General features: G+C 32.1%; 1 protein-coding gene across 43 annotated transcripts in view; it reads left to right on the forward strand.

Annotated features, from left to right (window-relative positions):
* LOC122635759 (microtubule-actin cross-linking factor 1) overlaps nt 1-16,615 on the forward strand; it is a 110,845-nt gene that overhangs the window by 39,749 nt on the left and 54,481 nt on the right. For 25 of the 43 annotated variants that reach the window (XR_006328740.1, XR_006328741.1, XM_043826364.1 and 22 more), the window contains 5 exons: nt 208-269; nt 7,023-7,040; nt 7,569-7,628; nt 9,158-9,247; nt 9,479-9,649. Coding sequence is in view for 41 of the 43 variants with exons in the window: in XM_043826364.1 (XP_043682299.1) it covers nt 208-269; nt 7,023-7,040; nt 7,569-7,628; nt 9,158-9,247; nt 9,479-9,649 (401 nt within the window). In the remaining 2 variants the exon portion in view is untranslated. The remainder of the gene's footprint in view (nt 1-207; nt 270-7,022; nt 7,041-7,568; nt 7,629-9,157; nt 9,248-9,478; nt 9,650-16,615) is intronic. The other 18 variants (XM_043826372.1, XM_043826374.1, XM_043826389.1 and 15 more) reach the window with 3 other exon arrangements.

A 16,615-nucleotide genomic window follows, 5' to 3' on the forward strand; every position in this document is an offset into this window, starting at 1 on the left:
GAGCTTGAACAGAGTAATGACAACAAAAGATTAAAAAGTTGTCGACTCGAAGGATGACCTCGAAAATGTTAACGAATGATATATGTATTTTCTTTTATATAACATATTTTGTTTATATGTGTATATATATATATATATAGAAGTATGTATATATAATTTTTCTTTTATTAACACACGTATATCCTCCCTTTCTCTTCTTATTTACAGACGAACGAGACGCCATACAAAAGAAGACCTTTACGAAATGGGTGAACAAACATTTGAAAAAGGTAATATCTAAAGTTCATAAATTTGTTGAAAAGTTTCTATCGACGAATCTCGACGTGTTTTTTTATTAAGAAGAATTATGTAAGAATGTAATAATCGATTATAGTCATTGTCGAACTGTCGAACCTTTCAAAATCATTTCGACAAGTTATTATAGAACTTTCAATGCGATGACTCGACGAAATACTTACAGTTTTAGAACTACGTCATCGTGATATTGTACGTACATCGCGATATTGAAGTATATCGTTAAGATGACAGCATATTTTTTCTTCTTTTTCTTTTTTTTTTTTTTTTCTTTTTATAACAAGATACTTGGCAATTAAATGATACAACGTTTTATCTGAAAGTTGACATTGCTTTATTTTTGATAACGTACGATTATCACTAATATGCCGTTAGTCCAACACGACATATAAATCAGTTACTCTTTGATTTCGAATCGTACTTCAGTCGATACTTTATAAAAAAATAATATTCTTCGTTCCGCTAACGTCATTTTATTGTTATATGTAGATAACGAGGAACGTGCGTGGATAACGTTTATCGATCGATTCTATACTTTCATTTATTGAAGTGATTCGATCTTCGTCTTTACATTTCTGGTTTGATAAGTCGAATCGTTATGGATCTAGAAAATATTAAGATCTAAATAATATAACAATTAGATTCGGACTGCGTTAAATTTTCAATATTTATTTTATACTTTTATTTTAATACTTATAGATTAATATTAATATTTTTTAATTTCTTCACTCGTATTTTATTTATATCATTTGTATATACATGTGTATGTAAATTTAAAGTTATACGTCAAACGAATCGGATAACGTATTATATGTAACAACGATGACATCATTAACAATAATTACAAAGAGACAGAGAGACAAAGAGAGTTGATCTCGAAAGCGACAATGGTATTATATGTCCACTTGTGTTATATATATTTTTTAACACGAGCCATTAAATTTCATGGAACGTTGACCGACTCGCTGGTATATACATATACTTTTCGTGCGTGAAAAAGAACTAATTGATTTTTGCATCTCCCTTTGGTAGAATTTAAATGGGTAGAAATTTAAAGAGAATTTATAGCTGTAATATTTAGGCGGCATCTTTGTTTAAATGATGACCTTCTGACGTCATTCTATTTCTTGCGGTAACAGAGAGGAAGAAAATCAAGAAGCGACACGCTATCCGATTGCGAACAATACTAAGAGACTCGATACTTATTATTTCGTCTTTCTTTTCGTTTCGCTCTTCTTTTCTTACGTACTTACGCGCAACACTATTTTTCTCGTCTGTGACGTTGTGCATGTGTATATATAAATATATATTATTCTATAATTTTTATTACAATGTAATAATTACATGTAATAATTACATCTTGACGAACGATTCGATCGAATAATATTTATTTTTCGTTAAAAAGTTGAACTATTCGATATATAATAATATTAGAAAATATTTAAGATACAATTTGAAAGCATAAATATTTCTCATATTTGAAGGGTTCGATTTATAACGAAGAACAACCAAGTGAATCACTATACGTATAGCACGTGACAGGAATGTATTTTGATAAATCCCAATGAGAACGTAGTGATTCTTACTCGACTGAAATAAGGCTTCTCTGATGTAAGGTAAAAAGAAAAGAAAAGAAAAGAAAAGAAAAGAAAAAAGAAAAAGAAAAAGGGTTGCTTGTGTAGAGTAAGAGGATAGAACGGTATCATCGAAGGGGATATTTTCGAAGGAGTGGAATTTTTTCGAAGGAACGCGTTTGACTTTTTTGTTTTTTTTTCTCTTTTTTTTTTTCTTTTCTTCGATTTTTGTCTTTTTTACGTACGACCGAAGCGGAACGAGGTCGCGTTCCTTCGCACGACGCTCCTGCTTTATAACTCGATACGTGTGGCTGTAGTGTATATACGTGATGTGAATTCTCACACGCAAAGGAGAAAGAGAGAGAAAGAATGAGAAAATGAGAGATACTTGAGGTTGGTCGAGCTCTATTCCAACGTAAAACGAGATGCGCATCGTTTCCAGTTTCTATCACTTCTCGAATCGTTTTTTACCCCTAAATGGTATATGCATCTCTGTTTCCCTCTCTCTCTCTCTCTCTCTCTTCTTTTTTTTTTTCATTTTGTATGAAAAACGAAAGAGAACATATTTCATTTATGATTCAGTATGAAAGAAAAGCAAAAAGACTATATAACAATTTTACAATATGATATTGCTTATTTTTCGTATATGAAAATAAGGGAGAAGATATTTCGTTAAGAGCGAGATAGAAAATATTTCACTTAGAATTCGGGACGAAACAGAAGTCAAAAGAATAGATAACAATTTTAGAATATATTGTTTATATCGTGTACGTAAAGAAGGAAGAAGATATTTCGTTATATATCTCTTTTTCTCTTCCTTTCTATCGTTTCATATCGATCGAAATAAATAAAAGATATTTCTAGAGAGAAAATCAAGAAAGAAAACGTGGAAGGACTCGTCGTGAAAATAAAACAATTTTCAAAGAAATCAAATATCAATCGTAAACATTGTCAATAGAGATCGATTCGATTCCCCTTGATGTATTCGGACAATTGGAATCGTTGATTAAATGAAGTCCTCTTCGTCTCGATGTCGTCCGTCGTTGCTTCCCCCAACTCTCACCCCCCTATTCACTATATACGAGACGAGAGAATTCTATACGAATTGAAACAGACAGTACTCGACGAGAATAAAATCATTGCGGTAACAACGTGACGAAATTAAACTCGTAAAGTGTGTGTTTTCTTTTTTTTTCTCGTGAAATAAAAAGAAAAAAAAAAGAAAGAGAGAGAAGAAACGAACATTAATTCGTGTTTCGCGCGTTGATGAAATCAACGAAGATGTTTGACGATCGGAAGAGTTTTCGAGTAACTTTTATTTCGCTTCGTTGTATATTTTTCGAGTATCAGATCGTAAAAAAAAAGAGCTCGTAAAGAGAGAGGAAATCGGTGAAGATGAAGTATCACGAAAAGAAGCTGAAGGAAGTGTTTTTAAGTTATTTAGATCTTAGATATCTTCGTAGCTGAGTTTTATTATGGTATGGAAATAAATGACTCATCGACAACGACAGCATCAGCAGCAATAAAAACAACAGCAGCAGCAATAGCGAGTCTCACAGCATAAGCAACGACGATTTATTCGAACCAAAGCGCGAGTATGCGTTTATAGTATGGAAGGGAAAAGGGACGACGAATCACGACCGTATAAGGTCGAAATTGTCTCGTTAACGTATAATCGTCTCGAGTTGACGTCCCTCTATCTCTTTCTTTCTTTCTTTCTTTCTTTCTTTCTATCTTTCTAATCTCATTGTCCATTCTTTTATACGTGAGTACATCGATATCAGTCTTTTTAACTTCGTTAAAGTTAATATCGAAAATCGTCCATTTAATTTCGAATATCTAGCGTGAGAAAGTATATTTTAAATCGTTTGCGTTCGTGGACTTTTCCTCCTCGATATTTATTTATTTATTTATTTATTTATTTATTTATTTATTTATTTATTTATTTATTTATTTATTCGGAGCATTTCGTTTTTGTCATGCCGTTCGTGGAAATATTTTCTTCTATTCTAATTCAGTTGGAGTATCTTGAATGCTTTAAAGATGCGGAATAAATATCGGTTTTATCCATCTATGGATGGATAGATTGGTTGGATAGATGGGTGGGTTGTTGAATTCATGAATGACAATTAGTAGTTCTAAGTATTCTACTCGTTCTTTATTTCTTTCTTTCTTTATCTAATCGTTCACTGTCTTAATCGTATTAAATATATGTATCGTATTAGATAATCGTATTAGATATACACACACACACACACACACACACACACGAATATATTTATTTATTTTATACTTTTTACCTCGCAATTATATAAAACTTATTATTCTTACTCTCTTCGGTTCTCGAGTTTTTTTTTCTTTTTCCTTTTTTATTATTGTTGTTTTATTTTCGTCCTTGGCATTATAGATTGCATAATTCGCAGCATAATAAAGATTCCTATACGTATCTGTCTCTCGTTACGTCAGCTACCATATGATATTTCTTGCCTAAAGGAGTTCACGAGTAAATGAGATTCTTTGTATTATTATTCTTTAGATCTTTTTCACGTCTTCTTCTTTTTCTTCTTCTTCTTCGTATAGTTTAATTTTGTTTCATTTCGAATCTGACGATTCATTATCATATTGTGATTAATTAGGATTGTCCTTCCGAGTTTTAAAATACTTTGATTACTTTGAATGAGTATCTCGTAGTTATGTTACGATTTAACATAAATCTCGTTATCCTTACATTCCAATCTTTGACATAGTATACCTGATTGCAATAATCTATCATGTTTCAGAACACGTATATGTATCAATAGTATACTTTGATATGGATAGATCGAATTGCTTTGTGTCTATCGAATATTAATTTAAAGAACGGAGACAATATCTTATTATAGGCATTCGAAGGTATTAAATATTAAAAAAAAGAAAGAAAGAAAGAAAGAAAAAAAAACCGTAACAAATAAAGTGATATAAAACAATATTAATTTTGACGTTTGATCTTATTAGTATGATTTAGATAATATATAATATATAAGATAATAGCTCGTAAACGCTAGTAACAGTAGAAGTTTTCATATAATCTTAGTCTCATCCGTTAAATCACTTAGGTTTACCGTTCGTAACACGCAATCTTTTTATCACCTCTTGTTTGTTCATCGTTGGTAAAACTTAAAGCGTGTCGTTAATACGTCATCGTCTTATTTTCACCACTATATAAGTGGTAGTAACGATGTATGAATTATCACTAGTTGACAGAGTATTCCAATCAATAAGAAAAAAATATCGTTAAAACGATAATAGTTATCTCGAATCGATTTCTAATCGTTTGATTCGTCTAATGACTGGAGTTAAATGTAATTTTTAATTTTAGAATCGGACGATACTCGATCGAGAAATGCAAAAATTAATATTTATATTCAAATTAAAATTCATTGAATTCCTAATAAAGATTGATATTTCAATGCGTTCGAGTTAACGTTTTTTTTTCTTTCTTTCTTTTTTTTTTTTTTTAAATCATAAAAATTCATTTAAATAAAAATAAAGGACGCTTCAAATTTTTGGATTTAAATCCGAATGAAAAAAAAAAAAAAAAAGAAAAAGAGAGAAAGAGAAAGGAAGAGAGAAACAAATCCGAATGAAAAATTTCTTATTAAAAGTTAAAAAAAATTTTACGAGATACATTTATTAGGATAAATAATTCTAATGTTTGTCTCTTTGTGTTACGAGATTGCAAGTAGGCTGAATTTCCAGTCTTGGCTGTTCGATTCGCCATCGTGTTCGCGCCCACGTTCGATCTCGCGAGTCTGACCTTATTCGGAAACCTTCTCCCGCGCCCACTTGATCCTTGCTCATTTCGTTACCTCCTACCGGTGTGAGCTGCTGTTGCTGCTGCTGTTGCTGGTGTTGCTGTTGGTACAGAACTCGAGATTGGGTGGGGACAACTCGAGATTGTGGCGCAATCCTTTAAAGTGGGTGCACTTTTAAAGTGACATTCGTCTGTGTGTTCTGTGTGTCATTGCGTTAAGGCGCCACAATTCTTTAATCGACAAAAAACAAACTAATCCGTTTCCTCTTTTTGTCTCTCATATCAATGTCTCATATCAGCAATTTTAAATATAACTTAATATGGAATTAGTTTATATTTGGAATTAGATTTTTTTTTTTCTTTTTTAAAGCTCTATAAAGGACTCTGAATTTTGTCCCTTTTTTTTTCTTTTATTCAATTTTAAAATTGTAGAAAATCTTATTGGATTTTATATTACATTATTATTATCATTATTTATATATGCTATTTGAAATTGATATGAAATACAAGATTATATCACATATGTATATACATAAACAGAAATTTTTATTGTTAGCAATTTTGAACATCGTTTCATCTAAAACGAAATGCTCGTTAAAAACTTTCATAAACGAATTCAATCTTTTCGTTTTTCTATTTTTATTTGGAAGATGAGCTAGTTCTCGTTATGTAAATCTATCGATTTGATTTTTCAAGAGATACAGTCAATCGAAGGCAATGCATTTGCTTAATTTCCAGTAAGCGTGATTGGTTCAGGCCGTTATCGGGGTCGTACGGTATTTTAATGGATGACTTTCGTCACTCCCGCAGTCATTACTTTGTGTACTGCTTGAAGGCAGAACGAACGCCCGTATCTGGTTAAGAACTGGAGCGGCAATCCCACACGCATCGAACTTCTGAAAAGTCATTGCAAAGGAAGGACTTCGTGAAAGTTTTTTTTGAGAAGCGATGTTGTTTATGTGTTCATCTCCTTCGTTCCAAAAAGACGATATAGAAAGAAAGAGAGAGAGAGAGAGAGAGAGAGAGAGAGAGAGAGAGAGAGAGAGAGAGAGAGAGAGATTCTTCTCTTATAACTTTTCTTTTTACGAGTTTTATTACTAAGAATCCTCGAATAAAAGTTTATCTCTGTTTTACGAGTGATAAGAGATAAGAAAGAGATCATTTAATAAGATTCTTCTTACTTTTTAACACGTCGATGATTCTCGTCTTCGAAATATTTTAAAAGAAGATAATAGAAAAGAAAAAAACAAATATTTAATCATTATCGTAATCACCAATCTCTTCGATTTTTCTTTTCCTCTTCTTTTTTTTTTTCTTTTTTTTATATATATATTTATCTCTTTCATGCATACCTACAACAGCATTGGAAATATGTCAAGGTAAGTAAGGGATACATCCTTACGATAACTTCGAATTATTTTATTCAAGACACGCCACAATGATCACACTTTTTTATATTAACATATATAAATATATAGGTATATATATATATATATATAGAAATGCCATGTAGATAGGCTCTCTCATACTGATACACACATAGAAAGAAAGAAAAAGGGGGATCACTCAAAGAAACTTGCTTTTCCTCTTATATGTACATAATACATACATACATACATACATACGTATATACACGGATGCATATGTATATAATCCATACATGTTTACATCATACGTATACGCGCATTTCGATCATTTACAAATCATTTTTATGATAATTATTATTTCATCATTTTAATCGAAATCGCTTATACGTTATTAAGACATATACACACATATATATATATTTATGTATGTACATACATACATAGATACATATATACGTACATACATACATGTCATACAAACAGTTTATAACACGACTTTTCTCACAAACACGGTGTTGGTTTCATCCATGTTTCTTTCAGACTTACACGTGCCTGCACGTGTGCGTTCTTGTCAACAACCAACCATGCTGCTCCCCCACCGTAAGTTCCATGGTTATTGCATACGATCGTAAAATTGTAACAAAGCAAAACAGCGGCGGCAGCAGCAACAGCAACTGCAGCAATAATTTGTTATGCATGCTTTTTTTCATTCTATTTTTTATAGACATTACCATTTATTGCATTTAATAGCTCATCTTTTAGAATTAATTTATGTTAAAAAACTTCGCTTTTAATTTTTTTTTTTTTTTTTTTTTTCTTTTCGAAGGTATCGATTATGTCTTTTTTATTACAAACTAGTTTTGCAAAAAGCTATTCAGTTAGTATAATGTTCATTTCCCGGTAAAGTATCTGAATCATTTTGTAGAATTACAAAAATCTGCTATTTAAATCGTCAAATGATACATCGTTTATGTTAAACAAATCAATTCATTTTTAAATCGTTGCTGCTGTCAGTTAATGGCAATGTCCAACTCCTTGCTTCTAATTTTATAATAAACATTAACCTCCATGTTTCAATATCGTTTATGGTCCATTAGAAATAATATTATAATAATCGAAATATTATTTGGGAAATTATTCTTTTTTTTTTCTTTCTCTCTTTTCTTTATTTTATACATCTATCTCACGTACCTCTTTACGGTTTTTTTTTTATATACCTATGCATTGTGTGCATGATTTTAAAGCGAATTCTTAATCATTCCATTTGGCTTATTAATAACATATTAAATTTATAATCGTGAACACGATTGAACTTTATTCTCCGAATGTTTATCAATATTTTATTTAATTCGCCTATGAAATCTTTCTTTTATTTTCCTAATCTCGTTGATGTTTATGTCGCACGATAATGCACGTAATTTCACTGTAGCACGGTAATTGTTTTCAATCTCGACACACGGCACAATACACAGCACATTTTACATATATCCATTAGCTTATTTTATATTATATTTAATTTATCATACGAATTGTTTACAATTTATTTATTACGACATCTTTTTTATTTCGTACGATTTATTTCTAAGATATATATATATATGTGCGAGGGATCATTTCAAATGCATCTGTTTTTATCGTTTAATAAATAGTTTCAAGTGTGGAGTGTAAATACTTTTAAATAAGACAAGATGTAAGCAAAAACGATGAGTAATATCGGTCAAGAGATAGAGAGAGAGAGAGAAAGAGAGAGGAAGAATCATATATAGAAAACATGACCGATATCTAGAATAATCATTTATCATTAGACATGTAAATCGATCAGATTGCATTAGTTTGATCTCATATTTTTAAAGTAATTAATTTTTTTTTATTCCAAATAATAAAAATTAAATGAACAGTATATTTTAATTAATTGAGCGATCGATCGATCGATTAAAATTATTGAAATTGTATTTGTTATATTTGAACAAAATTCAGATTGTCTTTTGAAAGATCCTCGCACAATCGATACATATTTTCACGATGATCTTTAATTTTTAATGATTATTGTAATAATTTGAAAGATTCATCATCGTCTAATATTGTTGTTTTTCTTTCTTTTCTTTCTTTTTTTTTTTTATCTGTTTTAGGCCAGCAGACATGTCGGAGACCTGTTCGAGGACCTGCGGGACGGGCACAACCTTATCTCCTTGTTGGAAGTACTCTCAGGGGAGCATCTTGTAAGTGTTAACAATCATTTAATCCAATAATAATAGAACGCGTTAAAAAATATTATTTCTTAGATCGTCGAAAAAATTTGTTAATAGTAATAATCTGTGCTATACAGCTCAAAAATTATATTACTAATAGGATTAATTTTAATGAATCGTTTTTATTGGATATTGTTCTTATGCAATATGTAAATAAACTAAATAAATATGTAATAGTAATAATAATTGTTCTAATTCTAGCCACGGGAAAGAGGAAGGATGCGTTTCCACATGCTGCAAAACGTACAAATGGCACTCGATTTTCTTCGATACAAGAAAATCAAGCTTGTAAACATACGTGCCGAGGATATCGTTGATGGCAATCCTAAATTGACACTTGGCCTGATTTGGACCATCATACTGCACTTCCAGGTAGGTGGTCGGATATCAACACTGAAAGTTAGAACAGTTTTCGATTTATTCTGTCCCTTATTATTCTTCTCTAAACGTTTTAAAATTAGTTGCATAATTTCATTGAATTAGAACGTATATACTTATTTATTTTTTCTAAAATAATCGATAGCAACGAATAAAAATCGAGAGATCGAGCACTTTTAGATTTAGTGTAATTCATTCAGAAGAAAAAAAAAGATAATAATTTAGCGATATATTTTAGGATAATAATTTACTAGATTTGGGAAAAAGAAGAATAATGTATATTCCTTTTAATTTTTAATTTCGAAATAAGATCCAAACGTGTTTGAAATTCATTTTGAATGGAACGGATGTGGTGTCAGGTGAATTTTATAAATTATCGATCGTCTTTGTTAGAAAGCGTTGTACATAGGAATCGGTATTAGAAATAAGGACAGAGATTCGCACGGATGTTATTATGTAAACGGAGGGAGCGAGGTTCGAACATTTCGCGCCATAACCATTCGTCTTCGGTCGCTTCGTGTGAAGCTTGGATGGCTTAGCTCGAGTGATTCACGGCTGCGTATTTTTGGTACGCGCTATACGATTTCTCTATGTTATACTCTCTTTCCCTCTCTCTCTCTCTCTCTCTTTCTCTGTCTCTCTCTCTCTTTCTCTCTTTCCCTTTCTCTCTTTCCCTTTATCTATCTCACTTTCACAGGTTATTCTCGATTTTATAGGCCGGCGTACGTGTCGTTTCAACGAGTTTATCGCACCCTCCTTAGGTCAAATTCGCAAATCTTCTAAATTAATTGACTTTTCTTCTTCGTCTTTTTCTTCTTCTTCTTCTTCTTCTTCTTCTTCTTCTTCTTCTTCTTCTTCTTCTTCTTCTTCTTCTTCTTCTTCTTCTTCTTCTTCTTCTTCTTCTTCCTATTTTTCTAAGACGAGCTTATCGACTATTCCGATAATTTATGACAATTATCGAATAGACATTTATTTAATAATATTAAAAAAATTTTGTGTAGATATAGATCGATATAACAGATGATGATTTGAAAAGATTTTAGATTTCTTCAATAATTTTTCTACCGTATTAAAATAGTCTGTAAATATCGTTGGAACGTTTCGATGATTATTAGGAAAGATTAAGAAAATTATTTTCGATCGTATGATCGATGAAATATTAAAGTAGATATAACAAAGTCGAATTAATGTTCGAATTTATCGCGATAATTGGTCGATGATCGATATTGATTTAAATTGACAAATTATTTCGTAAAAGCGCGCAGTTCAATACGTGATATAGTTTAATAGTAATCTTTAATCGGATTTTTGGATCAAAACGATGATCGATATTCTCGATGATGATGAAGCAGCAGCATCCGACGATCTTTTCTCGCTCGACCAGCAGTTTATCGAGTAACGTGATCCGACGTGTCGGTTTAACCGCGGTTCACGGCGCATTTGCAAACGGTAGCCACGCTGATTAAAATAAAAGAGATAAAACGACTTGAAGGAGAAAGAGAAGGATAGAGAGAGAGAGAGAGAGAGAGAGAGAGAGAGAGAGAGAGAGAGAGAGAGAGAGAGAGAGAGAGAGAGAGAGAGAGAGAGAGAGAGAGAGAGAGAGAGAGAGAGAGAGAGAGAGAGAGAGAGAGAGAGAGAGAGAGAGAGAGAGAGAGAGAGAGAGAGAGAGAGAGAGAGAGAGGAAAAGTAGCAAACGATCTTCGAAGCTATGAGCGCTCTTCATTCATCTCTTTATCGATTAAATTCATCTTCGCCTTTGCGAATTCCGTCTTCTTTTTATCATCTCTTTGCACATTCTTTCTTTTTCTTTCCTCTTTTTTTTTTGCCACTTGCATACACTACACGCACTATCAAGACTTCTCCCGTCGTTGATTAATAAAATCCAAATATTGTTTTTTTTCGTATGCGAAAGTGAAATCATTTTTATCTCGGATAATATTTGATTCGATTGCAAGAATTCTTTTTTCTTCTCTCTCTCTCTCTCTCTCTCTCTCTCTCTCTCTCTCTCTCTCTCTCTCTCTCTCTCTCTCTCTCTTTCTTTCTCTCTATTTATTTTTATGGAGTATTTCGTTCAATATTTCATCTTTAATCGATTGAAAGATCGATGAATTATTTCGTAGATATTATTACGCGGAGTATTACTTTGCAATATTACTTCATAAATATTAATCGAGTATAGGAAAAATCGATATTTCGCAAGATTTACATTGTAAATGCAACGGAGCTCATCCAAGTAAAATAGAAATTTGTTTAGTGCACTAATGTGCATCTTTAATAGCGCAATTCCTCTCTCGAATGAACGCATATCTCTTCCTCGACGTTGCATATATACATATATGTACTTTTCATTCTATTTTTCTCTCTGTCAGCATCGTCGTCTTATAGAGTCTCCTTCTCTCCTTCAATCGTGAAAGGGCTCCTTTGTGTGAATAAAGGAGCCACGAACGGAGTCGCGTTATCGTCAAAAATTGAACGCCGTTCTTTCGTCGTTCCGTACTGCAAACGTGAAACGCATTCCTGATCGTAAAAATGGAAATAAGAGGGAACGATGGTGTTGTTAGTTATATAGTATGTGTGCATATTGAATGCCAGCAACATTCAACCGAAGAAATATCGAATTCAATAGTCTCTTTTCAGGTTTCTTTTAAAAATGTTTTATTCGAATTTGAAACCATGTTACAACTTTGTTCGCACTCTTTCGTTTTATTTTTTATTTTTATTCTTATTTATTTATTTTTGTATTTCCTCTTGTCCCATAAATCGTCAAAAAACAGATTCAAGAAAGAGATCTTCTTTTAGATTTATTACGACAATGTTTTTTTCATTTTTTGACCAGTCAAATTTCTTTACAGGAAGTAGCCTCGGTATTATTAAGTAAATAATTTTAATTTAAAAATTTAACGGAGAAAAAAGAAAATGTATATATATATATATATGTATATATATCGACCGACATCTTAACGCATAGTCTAGACGTGCATAGTATTCTTCACTCTTGTTTGCGAATAGAATAACGAACTACTGAGAGAAACATGTGGCCAGATCAAAAGCCGCGGCCTCTCGTATGCTCTTTTTTTCCCTTATTTCACCGTGTTCGACGTATGTTCTCGACGGTGAAAAGCCGCCGGAAACGCAAACACAACACACCGATCGCTGCTTCCTGGATCCGTCAAATGATACGAGACGAGGTTCGATTCCTCGAACACGTAATGCATATCGACAAATATATATGTATGCGTACGCGTGTACATATATATATATATATATTTAAATATAGATAACGAGTTTGTTTTCTATTTTTAAACTTCCCGGGTGTTTTCGAAGAAGTCGTATTTGCTGGTAGTGTCAGAAATTGGCGGGAAGTAGGATTCTAAGGTTTTCTCACGTTTTTTTTTTTCTTTTTTTTTTGTTCTCGTTCTTTATCATGTTAAGAACAATCACAGTCGTCTAATAGTGATATCTTTTTTTTGTTCTTTTGCGCCGCAGAGATGGCGACGCAAGGTAAGTTCTCCCTAAAATAAATAAGTATTGTTTTTTTTTCTTTTTCTTTTCTTTTTTCTTTTTCTTTTTTCTTTTTTAAGCGAAAGCAGCAATTGTTCGTCCGCTCGAAAAAAAAAGTTTTTCTCGAAAGCTCGCTCGAAACTATTTACTTACTTCTTTGTGGGCGTAGTAATTCAACGTTGAGAGAGAGAGAGAGAGAGAGAGAGAGAGAGAGAGAGAGAGAGAGAGAGAGAGAGAGAGAGAGAGAGAGAGAGAGAGAGAGAGAAATAGAGAGAATGAGAGGGAGAGAGATAGATAGAGAGAGAGAGAACGACGAACTCGCGCGTGTTACTATCCCCGAATGACCGTTTTCTATATCGAGTTGAGATAGAGCTTGGAATCGAAGAAACAGTATAGTACAGAGACGGAATAGTAGTAGTAGTAGAAGTAGTAGTGTAGTCGGTAGTAGTAGAAAGAGAAAGGGTAGAAATAGTGAGAGAAAGAGAGAGAAAGAGAGAGGTGAATAAATAGCTTGTTCATGCGAAAGTGCTGCGACTAATAGTAAAAAGGACAAGATTTGTCGATATCAGTATTCTTGTCCAATCCATTTTACACATTCCTTTGAAGTCTGCTTTCCCATTTGGAATGTATTATACATATATACTACGTCCTTTGGAATGCATTCTGCATTCTCTATTAGCCCTTCGAACTTTCTACAAAGGTCTGAAAAGAAGTTATTTTACAGGATTTCTTACACTTGTTTTCTCTCTTTGATTTATAAGGAAAGGAGAAAAGAAAGAAAAGATACAAAAAGGAACGAGATAATAGACATTCCTTAAAAATATATTCCTTCGAGAACTCGCGCTATCTTCGTCGTTCTACTCTACTCGCTAATTCTTTTCCGTTTCGTTTTGTATTTTCGTTCATTACGAAACTGAGGTCGTTGCACGTTACGTTCGTCTTCGCTTTTTCATTTTTAGATATTTTAGTGTGTTAAAAATAAAGAAAAAAAAAAAATAGAATATTAAGAATAATTGTTAAAAATAATATAATATATATATGTATATTAATATCTCGTATGTGGAGTGTAGAAAACTGCATTAACGATACGAGGTTATTACGTAGACTGTTTTATCGGCTAAGCTCGTTCGCTTCTTACTTTTTCGATAGTAGATGGCGTTGAACGTACTCATTCTAAACTAATTCATTCATAGTAAATTTTTTGAATGACTACGTAGTACGGGATATACGTAGGAGTCCTTTATGAATGAAGTCGTTTGTATTTTCCAAGAGTATTCATAATATTTATACGAAAATGATTAATGTATATAACGTTATCGATTTTATTGATATCATTTGTTTCATTTTTTATAGAGATTAATAATTAACACGGGCCTTGCACGTACGCGGATGCATGCTTTCGCTAAGTGCTTGCGTATTATAGACGCTATCTTTGCATCGAATTTGTAATCGTAGATAACAACAAATGCTTACGTTCGTTCTACATGAACAGTTATTAACGCTATAATTCTATTGTTTAAATTAAAATTAATTAACGAAGCTTTTGTGCTTTGTATCCGTTCGTACTGACTTATTATTATACATGAGTGTTAAAAAAAAAGGAAAAGAAAAAAGGGAGAGAATCAGAAAATCACCTTTTAATGAAAAAGATCAAGAAATCGTGCATTTTCCAAAAAAAAAAAAAAAATAAATAAAAAATAAAAAATGAATCATCGTAAGGAGTCTAACGTGAGTTCTGCGTAGACGTAAAACTCATAGCTCCTTTGGATTTCCTTTATCGGTCAAGGTTCGCTCGGTAAATATACTTAAGCGGCGTATTCCTACGTAGATACGACGTTACGGTGTGTAATAATGTCGCAATTCCTTCAACCGTATTTGTCAAACGCGTCGTCCTCGACTCTCCCTGGTAGCTTGATTCCGACGAGAGAGTGAAAGAAAATCACGGAATGATACTCGGAAAGGTGGAGAAATTTTTCTTACACTTTTGGATCAATGATCCAGTTCTTTTCTTAGTTTCCCAGGAAAAAAAAAAAAAAAACAGAGAAAATAACGTACACAGATAGAGAAACTTGCGCGCGCATTAAATGCAATGTCATTTTCTATCGAAGTTCTATCGAAGGTCTTCGTTGAATAGATAACGTAATACTTAAAGTGCGTGTTTGGTTTAGTAATAGATTCTTACAAAGAATTTATTATTTTTTTTTTTTATGTTTGAATTACGGTTTTTTATTAAATGTATATCTCCATTTTCTTTTCTTTACTTTCCTTTTCTCTCTCTCTCTCTCTCTCTCTCTTTTTTTTTTCAAATATTGAATCAAAAAGCTGAAACTTTCAAAATAATTGATAATTGAGATCGATTATAATAAAAATGATTTGATTTTTACTTTCTCATTATCGAAATTTGTAAGTTTATTTCCTCTTTGATTATTTTGTTTACTCCTTCAAACATGCGTAGGTATAATATCGTGTTGGTGTTAGAATGAATTATGTTAAAGAAGACTACGTAATATAACATTTTCTTTTTCCTCTAACGATGCACTCACAATGTCCGTCGTTATTGATCAAAGTCAAGTAAGTAGTTAAGGGTCTTCTTCGATCGAACTCTGTAAGTTTCAACGATCGATAAGCGTTTCTTTCTTCCTTAAAGTAACAACGTAAGAAAAGACATTAAACTGACAAGAATATTTCTATATAGAATATCATTATCAAAAAAAAAAAAAAAAAGAAAAAAAAACAGGAAAAAGGATTGAAAGAAAGAAAGAAAAACAATACTGCGCCTATAAAAATAACTCTGTGAACGTATCGAAGAGGAAAGTGATTCGAGTTTACGTCGTACAACTTAATTAATACATATGTTCGCACATACATACATACATACATGTATGTGTGTTTGTATTGTCCAAGAAATGACATTTAATTAGATCACGTAATAATGTCGTAGAACGTGAAAAGTTATATAATTAAAAAGCAACTTGATTTCTTCTATTCGCTTTCTAAGATGATATTAAAAGTTCATAAAATAGAAGAGAATTTTATTTACGTGTTAATGAAAATAAAAATTTAAGAGAAAAAGAAAAGAAAAGGAAAGAGAAAATTAACTTAGAAGATCCATTTTTGGTGTCTTTCAAGATATCACCCACGCGTTTAAGTTCACCTACGCTTATGTCTCAAAGTCGTCGTTGTCGTTTCTCTTTCTCTCTCTTTTTGTCTCTTTCTCTTTCTCTCTCTCTCTCTCTCTCTATCTCTCTGTGTCTCTCTGGTTCTTTCCAAAAACAGACAACATCGTCAAAGATACTAAAAGTGGGTCGAGAGAAAGAGAGAATCGTTGAAATCGGGCGGATGCGTCGAAAGCCTTTTTAGACTCTTACCTTTTGTTGTACCATACTCACTTTTTTCTTTCTTTCTTTCTTTCTTTTTCTTTTTTTCATTCTTTATACCATGAGTAGTCCAACGTTGTTC

Source organism: Vespula pensylvanica, chromosome 19 (genome assembly GCF_014466175.1).
Source record: "Vespula pensylvanica isolate Volc-1 chromosome 19, ASM1446617v1, whole genome shotgun sequence".
NCBI lineage: Eukaryota > Metazoa > Arthropoda > Insecta > Hymenoptera > Vespidae > Vespula > Vespula pensylvanica.